Source organism: Mercenaria mercenaria, chromosome 12 (genome assembly GCF_021730395.1).
Source record: "Mercenaria mercenaria strain notata chromosome 12, MADL_Memer_1, whole genome shotgun sequence".
In the NCBI taxonomy this organism is placed as follows: domain Eukaryota; kingdom Metazoa; phylum Mollusca; class Bivalvia; order Venerida; family Veneridae; genus Mercenaria; species Mercenaria mercenaria.
In genome coordinates, this window is record NC_069372.1 from 66,497,355 (window position 1) to 66,520,827 (window position 23,473).

Consider the following 23,473-nt stretch of genomic DNA (forward strand, 5'->3'; position numbering starts at 1 on the left):
GCCCGGACACGAAGGCCGGCCCGGACCCGATCCAGCCGCAAAAGAACCCTTCTCACGGCGCGGCTCATTTATATGACGTCACCTTGATGACGCGTATTCAAATATATACTGTAAAGCAAGACTTAGTTTAAATGAGCTAGATCTAGAGCGTTCAATAAATTTATTTTTCGGATAGATACTACAATGAACATCTTCCGAAAGTAACAATAAAATAACAGTCGATCTTGATACAAGTTTTAAACATGTACATTTTATTTTCTAAATGTATACTTTTAAAAATTTAACTATCTACCTCTCGTTCTTGGAATTTGCAGGAAAAAAGACCGCTCCTGAAGCGTGGGCTGTTTATATATGGGGTAAAATGTAGTGGGCGGTTCTAAATTTTTGAAACGGATTATTTGATTGGATCTTGGGAACCATGCGGTCGCGTGCAAAATAAATGTTGTTCACGCTATATGTCGTAAACATTTTATTGTATAATTCTTTTCATGAAAATTACGGTAGTAATACCGCACAAGGTCGTAATTATGTTATAGATTGTTGTAGTAATCTTTACTCAATTTTGAATGATTGCCTTTGGCATGTAACTGATCAAAGTACAAATTTGTTAATAACAAATAATCATAGTGTACCGTTTTCAAATAATGATGTTCTATGCGATACTTTACAGGTGGAAAATATAGATGTATATGGAAGACATTTTGATGTCAACTCAAATAGTGATACATGTCGCACATTACCGTTTTTTCTAATGTATGCGATAGTAAATGCATAACAATGGAAAACAGTTTAGATTTAAATCAAAATGTAAGAAATAATTTGAATTCTAGTGATACGCCCGCGCCGCGATCGGAAAGGTCAAATTGTAGAACACCGGGTACAAATGAAAATTCACATAAAAGTTCAAAAAATGATGTAACCGTTGAACATACTTCTTTGAAAATCCTATCATTAAATGTATGTGGATTAAAATCGAAAGTGTATACACCAGAATTCATTGAGTTACTGCAAAGGTATAATATTATAGGTTTGCAAGAAACAAAACTAGATAATTTGGATTACATTGACGTTAAGAATTTTGATTTTTACCGCAAGTGTAGGAAAGATATAGTTAGAAATGGACGGAAGTCAGGCGGACTCGCGTTACTTGTAAATAAAGACGTATCAAAATTTGTAAAAGTGATAGAAACAGATTGTAAACTTGTTTTATGGTTTAGTTTTTCTAAACAGCTTTCACAGTCAGATAGCGATACTTTGTGCGGTGTTATCTATATTCCTCCCGAGTATTCAGAATACTCATCTGAGGACCCATTTATGGAGATTCAATCCGATTTTATTAACATTTCGCATAATTATAACGCATTGTGTCTTTTTGGGGATTTGAACTCGAGAACTAAAAGCTTGAACGACTACATTGTTGTAGATCAAGATTTTTTCGATTCGCAGAATTTAGATGATATATATGATGAGTATAATGTTGAAATGACAAATTTTGAATCCTCCTCAAGTGTATTCAAAAAACGTATTAACATGGATAGCTCAGTAAATAATTATGGTTACAGATTTATAGATTTTCCACAGTTGAATAATTTGTATATTTTAAACGGAAGAACTAGGGGCGATATACCAGGAAAAGTTACATGCAAAAATGTTAGTACTGTAGATTATTTCTTATGTACATCAAGTTTGTTCAAGAATGTATGTTCATTACAAGTGTTAGATCTTTGTCCAATGTATTCTGATGCACATAATCCGTTGTGTGTCTCGTTTGATATTGAACGAGTCATGTTAAAAATGATACAACACCGAATTTTCCAACTGTAAAACTCTGGGATAATGCAAAATTGAATAATTTCGTTCAAAACATTGATAGACTTGAAGTGCAAAAAATTCAAAATAAATTACAGGAGCTAGAACAACATAATTCATTTAACCAAGAAACAGCGGATGATGTTGTAACATCAATATCTGAACTGTTTTTAAAATGTTCACAGGAGTCTTTTGGTTATCATAATTCACATAGTAACAAAAATGGCAATAAAACATCTGACTGGTTTGGGTTACAGTGTAAAAAGTCCAGAAGGGACTTCCATAGAGCTAAGTATTTATATAAATTAAGGAAAACTGAAAATAATAGAAGTAATCTAAAAATACAAAGTAAGAAATATAACAAAACTTTGAAATTTTATCATGACAAATCCCATAAAAGAGATATTGAAAAATTACGCAAAATTAAAAACTGCGATCCTAGGAAATATTGGAAAGTTATAAATGAGAAAAATCAAAATAGTAAACCCGAAGCAAATATTTCAGACTTGTATAATTATTTCAAAAATGTAAATTTTTCCCATAATATCGAGGAAGGCATTAATGATATTGTACCAAGCGAACAATTGAATAACAACATAAATATTCCAATTACACAAAATGAAATAGATTTTGCAATAAAATCATTAAAAAACAATAAAGCGAGTGGAGTGGATAAAATTGTAAACGAACATATTAAGTCTACATATCACATCATGAAAGGTATATATTTGAATCTTTTTAATCTTGTTTTTAATAGTGGAGTTATTCCAGAATCGTGGACTATTGGTGTTATAAATCCCATTTACAAAAACAAAGGTGATATTTTAAAGCCAGAAAATTACCGACCTATTACACTTCTTAGCTGCTTGGGCAAATTGTTTACGTGTGTAATTAATATATATATAATTGTATTATATGAGCATTTATGTGACGTAATTACTCAGTATATTATACAATATATACAATATACTGTATTTGCATTATATACTGTTAATATCATGAATTTGTATTTTATAAATGTATGTCTTGGCCATCTGAGATATTGTTTTGTAAATGGCCAAAGGCATGTTTATGCCGATATGCCAAATAAAACTGTAAAACTGTATTAATAACAGATTGATTAAATATATAGAAGAAAATAATGTTTTGCACAACTGCCAAGCAGGATTTAGGAAAAAAATTTCAACATCTGATAACATGTTAATACTTCACCATTTAATTCAGTACCAAAGTACTAACAAGGGAAAATTGTTCTGTGCCTTTATTGATCTTAAACAAGCGTTTGATACTGTATGGCGAAACGGACTTTGGCAAAAACTTTTGAATCTTAATATTAACGGTAAATGTTTGAAATTAATCCAAAATATATACCAAAACATAAAATCGTGCGTAAGAGCAAATTCTGAATGTTCGCATTTTTTTACATGCAATGTCGGCGTTCGACGAGGAGAGAACTTGTCACCTCTTTTGTTTTCATTATATTTAAATGATCTCAATGATTTCTTTCTTCAAAATAACTTTGAAAGCGGTGTTACTATTGCAAGCTATCAAAACGGCGCACTACGTGTCTTTTTAAAGATTTTTATATTACTCTATGCTGATGACACTGTTATATTATCAGAATCAGAAACAGGCCTGCAGAAAGCTTTAGACCTTTATGCCCAATATTGTGACCAGTGGAAACTGACAGTAAATACTTCAAAGTCTAAAATAATAATTTTCTCTAGAGGACGTCAGCCTAACTGTAATTTTCTTTTTAAAAATGAACGTATGGAAATAGTAAATGAATATAAATATCTAGGAATTTTGTTTAGCAGAAATGGCTCTTTTGATAAGTGTAAATCTCATATTGCATCTCAAGCAACACGAGCTATGTACAGTTTGATTAGAAATTCACATCACCTTGATCTCCCAGTAGATCTTCAAATTGACTTATTTAATAAAACAACCAAGCCTATTTTGTTATATGGTGCTGAAATTTGGGGAACAGGAAATAATGAAGTAATCGAACGAGTACAGTTGAAATTTCTCAAGTACGTTCTAAAACTTAAAAGGTCAACACCGGGTTACATGGTATATGGCGAGACAGGTTGCATGCCTATAAATATCGATATAGAAGAAAAAATTATATCTTTCTGGTCAAGAATTGTCAACAATGAAAATGATAATTTTCCAACCAAACTCTCCTCCATTATCTACAAAAATATGTATGCTATTAGCAGAAATTGTAACCACGATTCTTTTAAAAAAAATGTCCGTGGCTGTATGCTGTTCAATCTATTTTAATTAAGTGCGGTTTTAATAATATATGGGATCAACAAACATTCACAAATAGCAAATGGCTTAAAATGGCAGTTAAATACAAACTAAAGAATTTATTTATAAACGCATGGTACTCGTTAGTTGAAAATTCTAGCAATAGCACATTCTATAGATTATTCAAAACTTCATTTGGTCAAGAAAAATATCTATCAAATACCCTAAAGTCTCTATTGCATTCTGTCATAAAATTTCGCACGAGAAACCATAGGTTACCTGTGGAAACAGGAGATTGGACAAGATTACCATTAAACCAAAGAACATGTAACAACTGTGAAAATAAGTTAGGAGACGAGTTTCATTATCTTTTAGAGTGTAACATGTTTTCAAATGAACGAAAAAAAACTTATCAAACCATATTTCTTCAGAAATCCGAATGTATTTAAATTGGAACAACTTATAAATACTGGAAATAAAAAAGAGTTTTTAAAATTGTGCAAATTTGTTAAAGTTTTATTGTCACAGCTAAGATAAATGAATTTTGTATTTTCATCTCCGTACATTTTATGACTCTCCGATGCCCGAATGGGGGCATCATTTATTTATTTATATATTTAGTTATTATATTGTAATACTGACATATGACATCTAGATATGAAAGGCGTTATTGTGAAAACATCATATTTTGTTAGAATTGAATTGTACTATTATTTTCTTATGAGCCTCCAATATATTGTTAAAATATCTTACCTCATTTATTCATGTATTCATGAAATGAGTGAAATAAAAGGTTTTTGACTTTTTGACTTGACTATTTCTGAAGTCATGTAATGAAACACTTAATGCATTGCATTAAATAGTATGAACTATTTACCCAAGTTCCGAAGGAATAACGAGAGCAATAGTTGGTAAGCCATCCGTTTTCCTTTAATACATACAAGTTAAATAACGCTTGATTAAATAGCATTAAACTACTTCATGTGTCATCAAGTTCAATAAAAACATCGCTTGCTTTATTTCTTGACTACAGCCTACAGGTAAATTCCGGATCGATAAGCTGTACAGGTTTTTATCCTTGACACAATAATGTATTTATAAACATGTGGTCATGTTTGTTTCCGTATCAACATGTCTGAAAGGACAGAGGCAGGTAAGACCTTTGTTGTATTTTATAATAATGTACTAATAAAAGATTTTAACTAAATTGATTGGGTTTATGTTATTGGCCTGGAGTTGTTTTATTTTTCGCCGATTATGAAAAATAAAATATTTGGAGGCAGTTAAAATGAAATATACTTTAGAAATATTGAGCTACAGACCACGGTACATAGCAATCAATATAAACAAATTGTTTAGTAGAAACGCAAATGAAACATTTTTAAATATTGTTAACATATTGATCACATTATGTAAGATAACTCAGAAATCATTTCAACCATAACATTAAGTTTAAACCCGTACACAATAAATGTCTGAAAATATTGGTTATACTATTTAATATAGGCCTACATCGATGTATAAGTGGATGCAACTTGACCCCGATGGTTGATCTTTGCATTATAATACATGATAAGGCACAACCTATTATTAAAAAGGAGTGTACGTAAAACACGAGCTGCACGAGAAAAAGGAAATAAAAATTTGCGTAAATATAAATTAGTGTATTGGAAAGTTTTAATTGATAAAATGTAAGTAAATAGACTTTGATACTGCACTGTATACAAACTAATTCCATATAAATATACACGGCTATCCTAAGCACCCTTGATTTCTACAATGAAATTATCGATATGAATAATCAGCCTAAGGTCAACCATCGCGGTCAAGTTGCGACTACTATAAAGTCAATAAAATAAATAAACGTGTTTGTAAACATAGACGGATCCAAACGGAAGGGGAAGAAGCATTTTATAGAAATATTTCGATGGCAAAATACAATACATATCGTAGTCCTGACCAACCTATAAACCGGGCCAGTCTATTTTATAAGTGCAACAACACGGTTGACCCAGTTAAACGAACTGTGTTGTTTAAATAAACCATAACATTGCATAATATGTTAACTCAATTTAGTATTGAACACAAATTAGAATAAGTAAATGTAGACAAAGTAACATTTTCTATTCATGGATTTTTGGTGTAACTATTAAGCTTGTTCCCAGCTTTCATTATATTCTGTTCACACCTCTATAAGATTAACATGAAAGCCGGAAACATGTTTTTACAGTACAATAATAACGTATAAAACGGGACGAACGTTCTACTTTGCACTTCCATATGCTGTCTTGTCTAAAACTGACTTCGTTTCATGGTATTAACTTATTATCTCATTTTGGTTGGTTAGATCACACTTGTTTCCTATCTTGCCGACTTTAAATAAATCTTATCTGATTGAAATACCGGTTTCGACATTCCTAAGAAATGGATTTATGTCGCCCATGTAATTATGATTTACACATATGTATAAACTATATATTACAAACGATCTAATGCTGATTTCTATGATTTCTTAGGCAAGTGTTTCCAAGTCTAGTACTTAGTTAATTGTGCATGAAAAATCAATAACACAACCCTAGGCATTGCCACATCAGTGTTCATATTCTGTGGGTTTAACGCCCTTTTCAACAATATTTCAGCTTGACGACGTGAAATTTCTACAACGCTGCCACTTACTAATAGATCACAGCTAAGGAAGTGGTAACGCGCGCGGACAGTATGCCGTCTGCTTCATGGTGAATGTTGAGGAAGTTTTGAGTAAACAGCTTGCAATAAATAGCATAATTTAATGTAGGATTGAAAATGTTAGAATATGTATTACATGACCTTTTGATGGGACCAGTCTTGCCTGTTTGCGGCCATTTAAAGGCTGTTCTTCACACGGATGTAGTATGGTTCAAAATGGTGGATAATAGGGCAGCTCAACCCAGTGTTTATTGTGGTTGGAGGTTTTTCTCTTGAATAGTTCTACCTACTGAGCTACAATAGCCGGGCATACAAAATATGTAATATTTTCATTTTTATGCCTCCGGCATCTCCTGATGCGGGAGGCATATAGTGATTGTCCTGTCCGTTCGTTCGTTCGTCCGTCCGTCCGTACGAGGTTAACCAAACGGGACCGTTTCGTCTAACATCAATACCCCTTACTAGAATGACTTGACACTAATGCAGATGTAACTGTGACCATTCCTCATCTTCAGACATCACCTGACCTCAGTTTGACCTTGACCTTGACCTCATTTTGGACATAGTTGCTTTATTTGGGCCATCTCTTGGTTACCCAAATGGGACCGTTTCGTCTAGCATCAATACCCCTTACTAGAATGACTTGATACTACTGCAGATGTAACCTGTGACCATTCATCATCTTCAGACATCACCTGACCTCATTTTGACATTGACCTTGACCTCGTTTTGGACTTAGGTTGCTTTGTATTGACAAGGATGCCACCGGGGGCATCAAGCGTTTATTGAACGCAGCTCCTTGTTTAACTATACAAGCGTTTTAAATGTTGCTTTTCTTGAATTTCAGCGGAAGCTTTGCAAGGTACCTCATCACAAGAGAAGACCGATGACACTGACACACTCCAGATTGTCTTTGAATACATCGCTGTTTGTTTGTCTGCTTTACTTCTCCTTGTTACCTTCCCTTTAACATTGCCGGGCAGTATTAAGGTATTTTTGCATTTGCTTACGTTTGTGTGAATCTTACACACATGATACTTTTTATTAGTCCCACCAAATTCCATCGAGTGTAAAATTAATAGTCTGGTCTGTCTTTCTAGCTAATACTTCACATCAGTTTACTTGTTTGTATATTTTAAATTATACATTTACATTAAATTGTCTTTAGTCATCTTACATGTGTTAGAATTCTTGTAAATTTTAAAGTTTCATGTTGGATTTTTCTTGGCATTGACATAAAAAGTCATATAGTTTATAGGTACTTGGACACACACTTAAGCCGGTCACGAAGTCTGTAGATTATAGAATTGAACAAAAAGTGACATTGTGGGGAACAGTATCAAAAATTACAGTTTTTCAGTTGTTAAAGATAATTATAAGGTGTAATAGGATTAAGTTGTTTAGAATATATGATTTTACAAGACACAGAGCAAACCAAGACAACTATGTAATACACATGTAATACAATTTAAAATTCGTAAAAGTATATACCAGATCACGCAGTGCTTTCAAAAACAAAAATGAACTGATAAACCAGTCGAAGTTAAACATATGCAAACTTACAGTTCTCAGTATTCTCGTGTAACTTTTAAGTAGAGTATACCCCACTATAATAACAAAATTGAACTGGGCGGAACATGCACTATTATCAGTTATTAGCACTCCATGAAGCATAACAGGAAATACTAAGTCATGAAGCTGCAGCAAATTTCTTAAAAATTGTCAATAAAGTTTAACGCCCGCTAATAACCCTTTAAGACACGATTAAGTGAATATGAACTGCTTGTTTTTCTTTCAGATTATACAGCAATATGAGAGAGGAGTAAAAGTGCGACTAGGGAGAGATCGTAAAAAAGAACTTTTGAAACCAGGTATATATTTGTTTTAATTGTTCTGTAAGTGTTTTGCTTGGGATATGCAAAACGTAATTTAAGTGACTGAAGTTTTTACCCAACAGTCATATCTGATGCAAATTGCCTCACACGTGGATGGTTGATCTAAATCTCTAGTCACAGATTTTGTCATTCTTACTTGTCACTGATATTTTTTCATTCGATTATGATACTCTTAGTTAAATGTTGCTTAAAAATTACATGGTACTTGGAAACTCATCTCAAATTATGACTTATATTTAAAACACTATTTTATAATCTATAGGTTTTTGAATATGTAATTTTTAAACTTATTACAAGCAGTTTAAAGCGTTGTTTTATATTGCAATCGGAACCTAAAGGTGCTACATATATTTGTATTTCCATGATACGTTTAGAAGTAATTTTTCAGGATATTTTTAAGGTGTATACGTTTTATTTTCAAGATAATTCTAGGTGCTGTCTTTTATTTTCATGAAAATTTTGAATGAAAATGTTCACCTGTTTAATGTTTTCCTGTTTTAAGGATAATTTACAGGTGTTTCCATATTTCATGTCAATTTCCAGGTGTTGTTTTCGTGTTTCCATGTGTCGATGAGTTGTGGCTTCAAGATATAAGAACCAAGTGTTACGAGACGCCGAAGCAACAGGTACTCTTTTGTTACAGAATGTGATTTTAACGCATTCTTCGAACGTAAAGTAGCTCACCCAACATACACATAACATTCCACGAAATGGAGAAGTGTCGAGATCGAATTCGCCCATTCTCTTAACATCAAGCTGATAACACATTGATACAGAAGATTGATATAATTATCATGCGGGCTTAATTGTGTCTATTATCCCCCGCCGAAGGCGCAGGGATACTGTGTTTGGTTTTGTCCGTCCGGATGTTCGTCCGTCCACTCGTCCGTCTGTATGTCCTTTCGAGTCCACATTTGCATACTTAGGTGGCTATAGGAACAATAGATAACAGAACATTTTCTTTGATTTCATTCATTCCGTAAGGCTTTTATATTCATTTACGTGACTAAAAGATCAATAGAGAGAACAAAAAAGAAGCAACATAAATACCAATATGTAGGACCTTCCGTCCTTGCGTCCGTCCGTCCGTCCGAAATTGAAAATGCCCATAACTCAAAAAGTATTTAAGCTAGAATCATCAAACCTGAAATAATTACTAATTAGCACGTGACTTTTGTTCACACGTAGTTTTATCCTCCAATACCAAGTAAATGAAGAGTTTTTTTCCCTTTATTTGTTCAAATGCTTATTTCATTCAGAATTACCATACCTCGCATAATCATTGATTCGCACATGACATTTGCTCACACACAGTATTACCCCCTTGCCTAAGTAAAAACAGAATTTTCCTCATTTATTTGTTTGCAATAAATTGAAAATACTTATAACTGGAAAAAGTATTTCAGCTAAAATCACAAAACTTCAACTGATTATTAAATAGCAAATGACCTTAGCTCACCCTTGACCCAGTAAAAACGTTTTTCCTCTTGGTTGAAAAATTGAAAAGGCATAAATTCACAAAGTATTTTAATTAGAATCACAAAGCCTCACATAATGATGTATCAGCACATAACCTTTGGGCAAACATAGTAATACCCCCATTACACAAAAAATCAGAGTTTTCCCCCTTGATTTGGTAAAATAATAGGTAGTTTTTACTGTATCTGAGTAACCTTTTGCTGGATCTTCATGAAACTTCGCACAGATTTATATCATTATAGGGCAGTTGTGCACGCGCAGTTTTGTCAGGATATTTTCATAAACCAGGGTTATTTCCCTTGAATTATTTTACAATCCGTCAGTTTCCACATAACAGAGTGATCCATTGATGGTTCTTCATGAAATTTAACACAAATATAGATCATTGTAGAGTGACGATGCATGCGAATCTTTCAGAATTTTTCAGTAACTGCTGAGTTATTGCCCTTTAATTGTTTTAAAATTCATAACTTTCCAAAAAACAAAGTAAGCCATTAACGGATCTTCCTAAAACTTATGGACCACTACAGAGCAGAGTTTTCCCCCCTGACTGGTGACTGGTTAAAAACTAGAACCAAAGGTGGCAGGGGAGTGCAAATTTGCGAATTCCACATTGACGTGTGGGTACCAGTGTTGAAATATCCATAGAAATCTCGTTCTTGCTTATTTTTCTTTGAAACTACTATGGGCCATTGCAGATACTATAGACTACATAAAGACGCCTCTCCGGTCCTATGCACCTGTCGCTTACCACGCCAGACGTAGTGAAAATCGGCCAAAGCACTTAAATTTTATAGACCAAAAATAGCCTAACGGGCCTCACTTTGAACTTTGCCATTCATCCATTTCTATTTTTAAATCCAATTTCGTAGCATATATGTATAGTACGAACATAGATGCATACCCAGGTGGTGTGGAATGTGTCTGCCAACCACCACTTTATTTCCCTGATTTTCACTTGGAAAAAAGTGGATGGATGACAGCCGCGCGTCTGGCCGACTTTTTGTTCTGATATTTATGTTTAAGCCTCAACCGGAAGTACGGAACTAGGAATTTTAAAACACCCGCCATGTAGAATAATTAACCGTTCCACATTCCCCAGATATATTAAAGAATTAATAATGATAAATAACCAGTAAGATAGATATGCCTTTATATCTACCCTGTCCTGTTTATACAGAAAATCGACAGGGGCCAAAACTACGAAACCGCTCCCCTGCCACCCAACAAACCGTTGCACGGCCCTTTTGTACATAGCTTGTGTATAACTGGAAATATCTTTCAAAATATACTCACCTCATTCACAAAACAGCTTCTTCGGCGGAGGATATAAATTCACTGAATTTGCTTGTTCAAAGTTGTGTTCTTGGTTTTTGCAACTAATCCAACTCAGAGCAGACAACTAGTTTGTCGTTTATGTTATTGAGACATATCTTGCCATAGTTTATATCAATTAGTTTTTTTTCAAAAGGAGTAACCATAAAGTTGTAACTGTTACATTGATTTGAACTTCAGTTTCCGTTTAGGACAGACATATTTATGTTAGAGCAATTGTAGGTTAAAGAAATACTAACCTGAAGCAGAAAAGATAACTAGCGGGACAGGGATGATACTATGAGACAAATCTATACAGGGATGATGCTATGAGACAAATATATACAGAGATGATGCAAAGAGAAATCTACATTGGGATGATGCTATGAGAAATCAATATAGGGATGATGCTTTGAGAAATCCATACAGAGATGATGCTATGAGACAAATCTATACAGGAATGATACTATGAGACAAATCTATATAGGGATGATGCTATGAGAAATCTATATAGGGATGATGCTATGAGAAAGCTATATAGGGATGATGCTATGAGACAAATATATATAGGGATGATGCTAAGAGAAAAATCTATACAGGAATGATGCTATGAGAAATCTATACAGGGATGATGCTATGAGACAAATCTATACAGGAATGATGCTATGAGACAAATCTATACAGGGATGATGCAATGAGAAATCTATATAGGGATGATGCTATGAGAAATCTACACTGGGATGATGCTATGAGAAATCTCTATAGGGATGATACTTTGAGAAAGCTATATAGGGATGATGCTATGAGACAAATCTATACAGGAATGATGCTTTGAGACAAATCTATATAAGGATGATGCTATAAGAAATCTATATAGGGATGATGCTATGAGAAAGCTATATAGGGATGATACTATGAGACAAATCAATAAAGGGATGATGCTATAAGACAAATCTATACAGGGATGATGCTATGAGACAAATCTATACAGGGATGATGCTATGAGACAAATCTACACAGGAATGATGCTATGAGACAAATCTGTATAGGGATGATGCAATGAGAAATCTATAAAGGGATGATGCTATGAGAAATCTATACAGGGATGATGCTATGAGAAATCTATATGGGGATGATGCTATGAGACAAGTCTATACATGGATGATGCTATGAGACAAATCTATATAGGGATGATAGTACGAGAAATCTATATAGGGATGATGCTTTGAGAAATCTATATAAGAATGATGCTATGAGAAATCTATATAGGGATGATGCTATGAGATAAATCTATATAGGGATGATGCTATGAGATAAATCTATATAGGGATGATGCTATGAGAAATCTATATAGGGATTATGCTATGAGAAATCTATATAGGGATGGCTATGAGAAATCTATATAGGGATGATGCTGTGAGGCAAATCTATATATCATATATGGGTGATGATATGAGAGAAATCCATGTATGTACTGATAGAAACATCATTGTATGACAACGTTCAATTACAAAAAGGAGCTTTAATTCATGTAGTCATCTTTTTCTTATTAAACTTTTTTTCAGGTACTAACAAAGGACTCTGTCTCAATCGAGGTAAATGCCGCTTTGACAGTAGATGTAAGGAAGCCGTACGATTGTATACTCGTAGGACAAGGGACGGATATAGTAAAGGGGATGTCGACAAGAAGGGCACTGGCCTCATTGCGAGCTGTCTGTGGAAAACTTACATTAGCCGAGATTATAGAAGGAAGAGAAAAGGTTTCAAGACAGATAAAGGTGAGATCTTTTGATATTTACGTTTGATAGACCTTCCCTTAATAAAAATGATACTTTTTGATATTCATTTGATAGATATGTCTGAAAGGACATATAATCTGTAGAAAAAAAATCTGGAAAGTAGATCCCTCTGAAGCACCGAGAACAAGGCAAACAGTGAAAATTGCAGACTCGGTTTGATTGAGTCTGTTCATGCGCAGTAATGGAAAATGCAACACTGCCCACGTCCCCTAGCACCGGCTTAAGCAATATTCAATCTTCAAATCTAAATGAGTTGAAATCGATGATCTTGAAAGACCAAAAAATATAACAACACTGAGATAAAGTCGGGGCGACTTGTTATGGCCGCCATAAAGCACTTAAAACTTATATGTATCTTGGAACTATATTTGCTGACAGTAATATGATTATAACGTGTACGAAATGTCATGTCTTTAAATATTTTCAAGGGATATCACACGGATCATTCTAAATCACTTTCATAACTGATCAGTCGTGCAAATTTATTTTATATTGTTTTTGAGGTATTGGGATACTTAACTAAACCCTTAGAGACTAAAATTAATACCGTTCGTTTGTGTTAGTTACTGCATATATATATAGAACAGTTCTAACTAATGTATATTACTTGTATTGATTTTATCTATGTTCTTATTAGACAATGATGAAGAAACGATGGGGTAGATCAGTCGAAGTTACTAGAGTTGAGATGTAAGTATTGATTATGTGTATGTGTCTATACATCCTATTTAAATAACTTGCTTATGCCTAGAGAAGCATTTAACTGTAACTTTGGAATATTAAGGGGATGAAAAATGTGCGTGTACGCGCACTTAAGGTAAACGTCCCATAAAAACACTCGGCAATTTTCGTGTTATTACACGTATTCTCTTGAGGCAATTCAGCAGTCTTCGGTCAGGCGTAAATATAGCTCAACGCGCTCATCGCTTACCGTGACAAAAGAGAGTAAACCTAAAATCAACTACAGAGAATACGTCGTATAACATTACAAGTCCACTATTTTAACTGGACCAACCGTAATCATGACATATACCCGAGGTTCAGAAGGGTTCAGACAGGAACGCCTTGTACTTACCATTACCATATACAGGTATGGCGTAGCATTGTAAAAGCCAAACCAAATGACATGTTATATATACACAATATATGAATGAACTTCGAGGATTCTGTAAGAGAAGAATTTTAGAATATTTCTTTAATGAGAATTACAACAGGAGCAATAAAATACATTTTGATTTTACAGTAAGAACATAAGTATGCCGACGGAGATGGAGAGATCAATGGCTAGCGAAGCAATTAGCAGGAGACAAGCTAAAGCTAAGGTAAAGGGGATAATTATTTTGATATAAAATAACACAAATGGTTGGTTCTTTTTGAAAATATAGGTAGTGTATATTAATTTACACCAATACCATACATGTAATATTTAATTTGAGTTCTTGACTTGACCGTGAGAACCATTTTACCAGCCAGATATATGTGTGTAACTTCCAGCTGGTCAACGTTTGTGATACTAGTTATAGAAGCTTTGATGTATGTGAACGTACATCTACCTGTTCGTTTTTCAATATTTATGAAATATGGTAAATTAAATCCTCCTGTGATTACTAAATCCTATAACAGGTCAGGCCCGGACTACACATTAAATTTTGTTGAAGCAGCTTAACAATTTTATATTTATCTAGGACACGAATGATTATTAGATCTACATAGGAATTATGTACAAGACCTTAAACATGAAAGATAATTATCAGCGTTGATCATTTTAAACAAACGCTTACTTCGAGCCGAAACTATTTGTAACTCAATGAAATATTTATCTATGAATCGAATGTTTATTAAACCCCAAAGTATATGGGCGTTATATTGAAGTCATTCATGTCCGTCCGTCCATAATTCTTATCCACTCCATATATTCTTAACGGCGTGGATTTTTTTTATATAATTTATTAACCTATTGACCGTACTGTCTGCTCCACATTATCTGAAGCACCTGGAAAATGTTCTTATAACTAGCGTCAAATGTTTACCTCACCAAGCCAAAGTGCAGAGCTCACAACACAGGTCACCTAGTTCAAGGTTAATGTCAGACTTGAAAGTCGAGGGTTACATAAGTAAACTTTGAGTCCGCTCTATATGCTGAAAACCGCCTTGAAGATTTTTATAAAACTACCATCACATATTTACCTCATCAAACGACATGCAGATCGCACAACTTAATATGCTACAAACACACAGCTACCACTGACATGCTGCTACAAATCAATGTCATACAAATACTGCTGTAATTAAAACGCTGTTATCAATTGATGTCGTGCACAAACGCTGCTGCCATTAAAATGCTTCTACCAATCAATATTATAAAGACAAGCTGATATCATTATACAAACAGGCTGCTACAATTGAAATGATACTACTAATCGATGTCATACAGATTGCTACCATTTAACAAAAACGCTGTGTCCCTTGAAATGCTGCTGTCAGTCAATTTCGTACAAACACGATGCTTCAATCAAAATGCTGCTAACAATCAGTGCTCTACAAAAACGCTGCTACTGTCATTGGTACCAGTCAATGTCATACAGAGACATTGCTATCATTAAACAAACACGCTGCCACAACTGGAATGCTGCTACCAATTAGGCCTAATGTCATACAGAAGGGCTGCTACCATTACACAAACACGCTGCAATCATTGAAATGTTTCACTCAATGTCATACACACACGCTACTTCCAATGAAATGCTGCTACAAATCAGTGCCATATAGACACACTATTACCACTAAAATGCTCTCTCAGCTAGTGTCATACAAACACAATGCTACCATTGACATGCTGCTACTTAAGAAATAACATTTAGTGATTTGTCGCTAAATAAAATCATTGTTTGGAGTTCAGATGCGAAAGAATTATATAATGATACGCATCTGAACGACAAACAATGATTTTGTTCAAGAGCAAATCACTAAATGAGATATATTATTTCGATTCTAACAAATTACCAAGGATTTTTAAGTACAGCCATGACGACACTCATTATTGATTATTGGATTGTTACTGACCCTCTACGGAAATATGTAGGGTCAGCATGCTTTATAGAGGCCGAGACGAAGCCGAGCTCTCTATATAAAGCATACTGACCCTACATATTTCCGTAGAGGGTCAGTAACAAACCAAATAATTGATTTGTTTTATCGACCACTTTATTACTTCTCCCGGGCAAGTAGGGTGTTATTCTATCTTCATGCAAAATAAAGGCAAAAATCAAGGGGTCAGAAAAATGTTGCTTTATCAGGTCAGTGATCAGGATTTTAGCTTTTTGCAGAGCCTCGACTTGTATATATTTTCTCCGACTCTCTTAATAAATTTAAATTTATAAGACAGTAACCTAATGTTCTATTTATCCTACCTTCTGATCTAAAATCACTCTTTAATTAAATTCAAAATTTACAACAAACTTGATCCGAGTCTCCCTTGCATAGAAATCTAAAAATTAATACGCCGAACCATTACACAAATAGGTCTTTCAAATCAAAAATATTATAAAATAAGAGCTGAAAAACAAAGGCTAACCTTGTTTTGTTTTGTGCCCGACCTCTCTGTTCTGCTGAACATTAATGAATAATTATAGTTTGCTGCCAAGTGAAGTTTTGTCCGAAGTTCAGTCATGTCAGTTGCATGCCGGATTACCCATCCTCACCAAGCAAACAATTGACGTGACTTATACACACACCATAACGCCGCTGGACAGAACAAATAGGCAACCCGTTTCCTCGATGATTTTATTCAATAACACCCCATTCCAGATGCACTATATTCCTAGATCGAAGTGCAGAAAGCTTAAATCCTGAACAGTCGCTAACATGAGTCACTTTCCGTTTCTCCAAGCGTTTCCGTTATAAAAACTTTTTTGTAGTAATTGCAAATACGGTATGCATACACTATACATTTGTACCATGGTCTCACGTACCTAATAAAAGCGCGTTTATAAAAATAATTGCATAAATATGTCTTTTTGCAGTTATTCTCAAAAACAAGATGGCGTTATTTTAAGAAAAAATCAAAACAGTAGCAATTCTCATGTAGGGTCACCGAATTACCCTCTATAGAAATATAGAGGGCAACCACGTGACACTACTCAACCAATGAAAGGACTAGAATCTGGTGGGCGATAAAACAATAAATATTTGCCTGTTTTTGTTGGTTTCTTTTTTAGTGCCCCGCTATGCCGTTTGACGCTATGACGTAATAATTGTGACGTCAGAAAAATGAATTTGTTGTAGAATAACACACAGTTTTCAGCCTTCTTTGTTTAATAGGAAAATGAATCGGGTCGTGTAAGAATAATCAATGACATAATCAATGACATAGAGACATGCTGCTACTATTGAAATTGTAATATTAGTCAAACACACTGCTACCATTGAATTGCTGCTATTTTTTATTACCATTGAAATAATTCTATCAATGTCATACAAACACGCTGCAACTAATGCACCTGTCAATATTTTGCCCGCCCGGGGGGCGGCGGGCATACACGGGACTTTAGACAGAAGACCATTCCCGACAGGCGGGAATTTGACAAACATTTGATGTACCAACCAGGCTCTAGGGTGGGATTTAGACAAAAAAGGTTGTCCCTAGGGTGGGGATTTAGACAACAAAATTTTTGAAATGTCAAATTCCCCCGGGTCGGCCCGCCGCCCCCCTGGGCGGGCAAAATATTGACAGGTGCATAATATGTATACACGCTGCTATCATTTATATGCTGCTACCAACAAATGTCATACAAAAACGCTCCTACCATTGAAATGCTAGATCTACAACTAATAAATACTGCTACCAGTCAATTTCAACGCAGTTAAGAATGTCAAAATGCAGCTTATGTTTGACTGTTTACAAGACTTCTCATAATTTTTGTAGGTATTAGCTGCTGATGGAGAAATCCGAGCGTCCCGTGTACTAAAAGAAGCAGCAGACATTGTTTCGGCATCACCATCGGCCATTCAGTTACGTTTACTTCATACTATGCTAAATGTATCAAAGAAAAACAACAACACAGTCGTGGTTCCTGTGCCTCGTGAGATCACACAAATGATCAAAGAGAAGCTTTCAAAAGAAGTACGTGTGACACGAGTCAAACCACTTTGATTTCAAACATTCAGTGTGTCACAAATTGACATACGGGCCTTATTTTATCTGTATTGTTAATGCAGGTATTGCATCATCAAGTACAATGCCCGAGGTTCACTTGTCTTCACTCGCCTGGATGTGATATTCCCAGCGCAGAGCTTTCGTCCCATGGTTGTGTCGTAAACCGCAAAGACGATGATTTTTGTTATCCTCTGAAGTCAGCTCAGGGATGCAATCACCTACCACCATAGGGAGCCAATACGGAATCAACGTATTCACGGTTTAAAGGGACTGTATTTTGAATTTAGAAGCTGTTTTGTTTGTGCTACTTAAAGTTCACAATTACATTAAAGACCTGTGTCACGTCAGATTAGAATGGAAGTATAAGAACTTTTGTATCTAGAGATACTGAACTTTTTTTTTCTTTCTTATATTAATCAGTTTTTTTTTCTTTTCATATCTATTCATTGTTAATAATCATCTTATGTAAATAAATTTGTAAATATTGTAAAGGGTGTTGATTTGAAATTTTCTTTTTAAGGGGGGACGTGTGTCACAAATTGACATACGGGCCTTATTTTATCTGTATTGTTAATGCAGGTATTGCATCATCTTTTTGTACATTTTTGAGTTATTGAGGTAAATGTCAGATTTCACGCATGAAATACCTCTTATATTTTTCTGTATTTCATAACATAAATTTCCATGTAAATTTCGTTAAATTCTGTTCAGTAATAAGAAAGTTGATATTTTATAAACTTCAGTAATTTATGTTTTTATCCCCAAAACCACTATAATGGGCCTCAAATTGTCAATATAAATTCGCGCCAAAGTAGTTAGATTTCCCGGCTATATCGTGAATCCCGTGAAAATGACAATAGTCATAGCTCACGGCTTAGCCGTGAATCCCATGAAATTTAGTATTTGGCGGGACATTATCCTTTAAATAGACTGGACTAGATATGCCTTGCGCACACCACCTTACGACTTTATAGACGAATCTATGTCTGAATTATTTTCTTGCTAGAAATTTATGCTCGATCGAGGTAAGAAATTTATTTGTTAGATTTTTGTATGATTTTTGCATTACGATTTTTTTTGGATAAATTTTTGTTCATTCTACAGAATTCTGTAACATTTACTTTTCGGCATATGATTTTTGCTAGTTTCGGTATGTCAGGATGATTTATTAAATTTTTCAGACTTTTGTAAATTATTTCGAAAGAGGAATTTAAAATGTTTCATTTATATAAGATGTAAAATTTGTACTGAAATTTGTAACATGATATTTATAAAGTACTTTGTTTCAAAAACTTATGTCAAACATTTTGTTAATTATGGAACGCCATTACTGCATTGTATGGTTATGTATAAATCTATATGGCAAGTCTAGTGCCATGTTTGTAATATATTATTGTAATATGAAATTGTGTGACAGTCTATTGCATACACATACAATGTCCGTTTTAGTGTATGGCATTAGATATTATATGGATGCCAACTATCATATAACGTTTGATTTACATTGAATTTTGTTAATTTGTAGTTGTAAATAATGGCTGCAGTTTATCATGTCCGTATCTATAATGTTTCCTCATATACTTTTCATATCATTTCATACTTTAACTTTAGTCTTTTAAGTAAGTAATCTTTGTAATAATGGAAGTAATAAGTGACGTATTTTAATCATGTGACGTTTGAACTTAGTAGCACATATATTTTGTATAAGTAGCACGTATTATTTATGGGAGCCTACGGAGGTATGGTATACCCAAAGGAGCAGTTTTATGCCCTGACTTATTTGTTTTGCTATGGTGCTTACCATATGTTATATATTTTAGCTTCTTCCGCCAGACGATTTTACCTGGTGATGTCATAACCCGGAAGTACAATGCCCGAGGTTCACTTGTCTTCACTCGCCTGGATGTGATATTCCCAGCGCAGAGCTTTCGTCCCATGGTTGTGTCGTAAACCGCAAAGACGATGATTTTTGTTATCCTCTGAAGTCAGCTCAGGGATGCAATCACCTAACTCATAGGGAGCCAATACGGAATCAACGTATTCACGGTTTAAAGGGACTGTATTTTGAATTTAGAAGCTGTTTTGTTTGTGCTACTTAAAGTTCACAATTACATTAAAGACCTGTGTCACGTCAGATTAGAATGGAAGTATAAGAACTTTTGTATCTAGAGATACTGAACTTTTTTTTTCTTTCTTATATTAATCAGTTTTTTTTTCTTTTCATATCTATTCATTGTTAATAATCATCTTATGTAAATAAATTTGTAAATATTGTAAAGGGTGTTGATTTGTTCTGATGGTTACTGTCGCCGGTACGGCCTTTCCTGTCACACAGTACTGTATTTACAAACTAGCTCTGAAGTTGATAAAAATCACTCAAGACAGCAACATATTACACACTCGCCTTGTAAGTGTGTAGTTTGTGTAAGAAATCAGCGGTATTTATGAAACCAATTTTCATAGGTCATTGTATCTGCACATGTCTGATATGTACCCATATATGTATCTATACAGGAAACGAAAGTTTCCCTACTCATGATAATTATTATTATTATTAGTCTTGACTGTAGTCCAATTCAAAGTTGTGGAGACAAGGGAACATTTCGTAACAATACGTTCCAGAGAGAATTGATCAGTAAACTTTGATTTACTATTTAAATCTGACTAGTTTTACAAAATGCACCAGATGAATTTGTTTATAATCTAACTATAGACGGAAGCTTGCTAATGTCTGCAAAGACTCCCTTTTACGTAATTATGTTCCTGTGACTTTGGTCAATTTATTATTTTCGTATGACTAAACATTGAAAATATTGCAAAACCAGTTATGTCAACCACTGTTATATACCTGAAATGTGAAATTTTGTTTGCAGTTTAATACACATTATTTATGTAAATAAGCAAGAGCAACATTTTTTAACCCTTACCTTGCTGGACAAGATTGTTTCTTCATGCAGTCTGATCTGACATCCGTGCAGTCTGATCATGATCTGCACTGTTCGCAATTCAGTCGGTATCTATTTTTTTTTGGTAATCACCCCTTTTTACGGTTAATGGTACTGTCCAAATTGGAAGATGGACAAGTCCATTTTAGAAATTTAGCAGGTAAAGGGTTAATATACGAAATCAGTCATACCCTGATTTTATTTACAATTGATTTATAGCGAAATCGCTGTCAAATTGTGCCTTTATCAGCATATACTGAAATATTCCGTTGTTTGATTATTTTTTTTCCTTAGAATAAGCATTAAATTGAAGTTTGTTTATTTTTTCAATCATATAATTATGTCTTTTTGCAATATTTAAGTTAAAACTTCAAAATATTGCATACAGTTTATAATCTTATCAGATTTACCCAGTATGATATTTTATTGATGCCATTTATACACAGATCAGGCTCGTAGGAAGCGTTTTCAAATGAGGGGGGGGGGGGGGGGGGGGGGGGGGGGGGGCACACATTATAAAAATCAGCCGACCGAAATAAAAAAGTAGGGAAGTAGGTAAAGGGGTCCAGGGGCATGCTCCCCCGGACAATTTTGAAATTCAGCGCTTCATTTCCTGCATTCTGGGAGCATTTAAGAACAATTTTACCACTGGAATTTTATATACAATATACCCCCTGTTTTGACATTTTCAAATGAATACAGTATAATGAGTATAGTATAAAACCCCTCACTTTTTTCTCGGGCTTGGGTCCGACAAAGAAACGCTTTTCTAAGGCCTTTTTTCATTTTTACATGTTTTCTGTTTAATAAGGTTAACAATACAATTATAAAACTGCATGTCTGGTGACAGGTCACAGGTAAAATGGACTCGCTGTCAAAAATAATTAATTGCTAGATAATTACCATAATCGGTCAAATTATTCCCCCCCCCCCCTCCCCTCCCACTGTTCCTACGGCCCTGCAGATCAGATTTTATTACCTCTTCGGCAATTGATTTACAGTAACAGTTCCTTCATTCCATTGTTAGCTCATCTGATTTTTTTTTTAAATGATGAGTTATTGTCATCACTTGATCGGCGTCGGCGTCGGCGTTGCCTGGTTAAGTTTTATGTTTAGGTCAGCTTTTCTCCTAAACTATCAAAGCTATTGCTTTGAAACTTGCAACACTTGTTCACCATCATAAGCTGACCCTGTACAGCAAGAAACATAACTCCATCCTGCTTTTTGCAAGATTTATGGCCCCTTTTGTACTTAGAAAATATCAGATTTCTTAGTTATTTTTTATGTTTAGGTCAACTTTTCTCCTAAACTATCAAAGCTATTGCTCTGAAACTTGCAACACTTGTTCACCATCATAAGATGACCCTGTACATCAAGAAACATAACTCCATCCTGCTTTTTGCAAGATTTATGGCCCCTTTTGGACTTAGAAAATATCAGATTTCTTGGTTAAGTTTTATGTTTAGGTCAACTTTTTCTCTTAAACTATCAAAGCTATTGCTTTGAAACTTGCAACACTTGTTCACCATCATAAGCTGACCCTGTACATCAAGAAATATAACTCCATCCTGCTTTTTTTCAAGAATTATTGTCCCTTTTGGACTAAGAAAATCAGTTTTCTTGGTTGAGTAATATGTTTAAGTCAGCTTTTCTCATAAACTATCAAAGCTATTGCTTTAAAACTTGCAACACTTGTTCACCATCATAAGCTGACCATGCACAGCAAGAAACATAACTCTGTCCTGCTTTTTGCAAGACTTATGGCTCCTTTTGGACTTAGAAAATATCAGATTTATTGGTTAAATTTTATGTTTAGGTCAGCCTTCTCCTAAACTATACAAGCTGTTGCTTCGAAACTTGCAACAGTTGTTCACCACCATAAGCTGACTATGTACATCAAGAAACATAACTCCATCCTGCTTTTTGTAAAAATTATGGCCCTTTTTGGACTTAGAAAATCATGGGTAGGACAATGTTTCTTTTATACAAAAAAATTCAGATAAGCTTGTTTGAATTAGATTTGATATTGTAATGTGACACTGTGATATTTTTGTTATGTAATATATTTGATACTATTGCCTATATTTATATATTGTTACTTTTGAAATTAAAAGTCATGTATGTTTTGCAAGCGTT

At 34.3% G+C, this 23,473-nt stretch overlaps 1 protein-coding gene across 1 annotated transcript; it reads left to right on the forward strand.

The window, feature by feature from the left end:
* Window positions 1-5,105: 5,105 nt before the first annotated feature.
* LOC123535076 (protein unc-1-like) lies at window positions 5,106-21,826 on the forward strand. Its single transcript, XM_045317608.2, has 9 exons — window positions 5,106-5,218; window positions 7,598-7,740; window positions 8,549-8,621; window positions 9,189-9,271; window positions 13,004-13,216; window positions 13,875-13,927; window positions 14,481-14,559; window positions 18,162-18,400; window positions 20,725-21,826. Exons 1-8 carry the CDS (start codon window positions 5,197-5,199, stop codon window positions 18,387-18,389), a joined length of 894 nt encoding a protein of 297 aa, XP_045173543.2. The 5' UTR covers window positions 5,106-5,196; the 3' UTR covers window positions 18,390-18,400; window positions 20,725-21,826.
* Window positions 21,827-23,473: the final 1,647 nt, after the last annotated feature.

Excerpts from the sequence above, each read along its gene's own strand:
- LOC123535076 (XM_045317608.2), top strand. The coding sequence starts at position 5,197 with ATGTCTGAAAGGACAGAGGCAG. Across the intron at positions 5,219-7,597 it reads GTCTGAAAGGACAGAGGCAG|CGGAAGCTTTGCAAGGTACC; the intron begins GTAAGACCTTTG and ends CTTGAATTTCAG. Across the intron at positions 14,560-18,161 it reads GGAGACAAGCTAAAGCTAAG|GTATTAGCTGCTGATGGAGA; the intron begins GTAAAGGGGATA and ends TAATTTTTGTAG.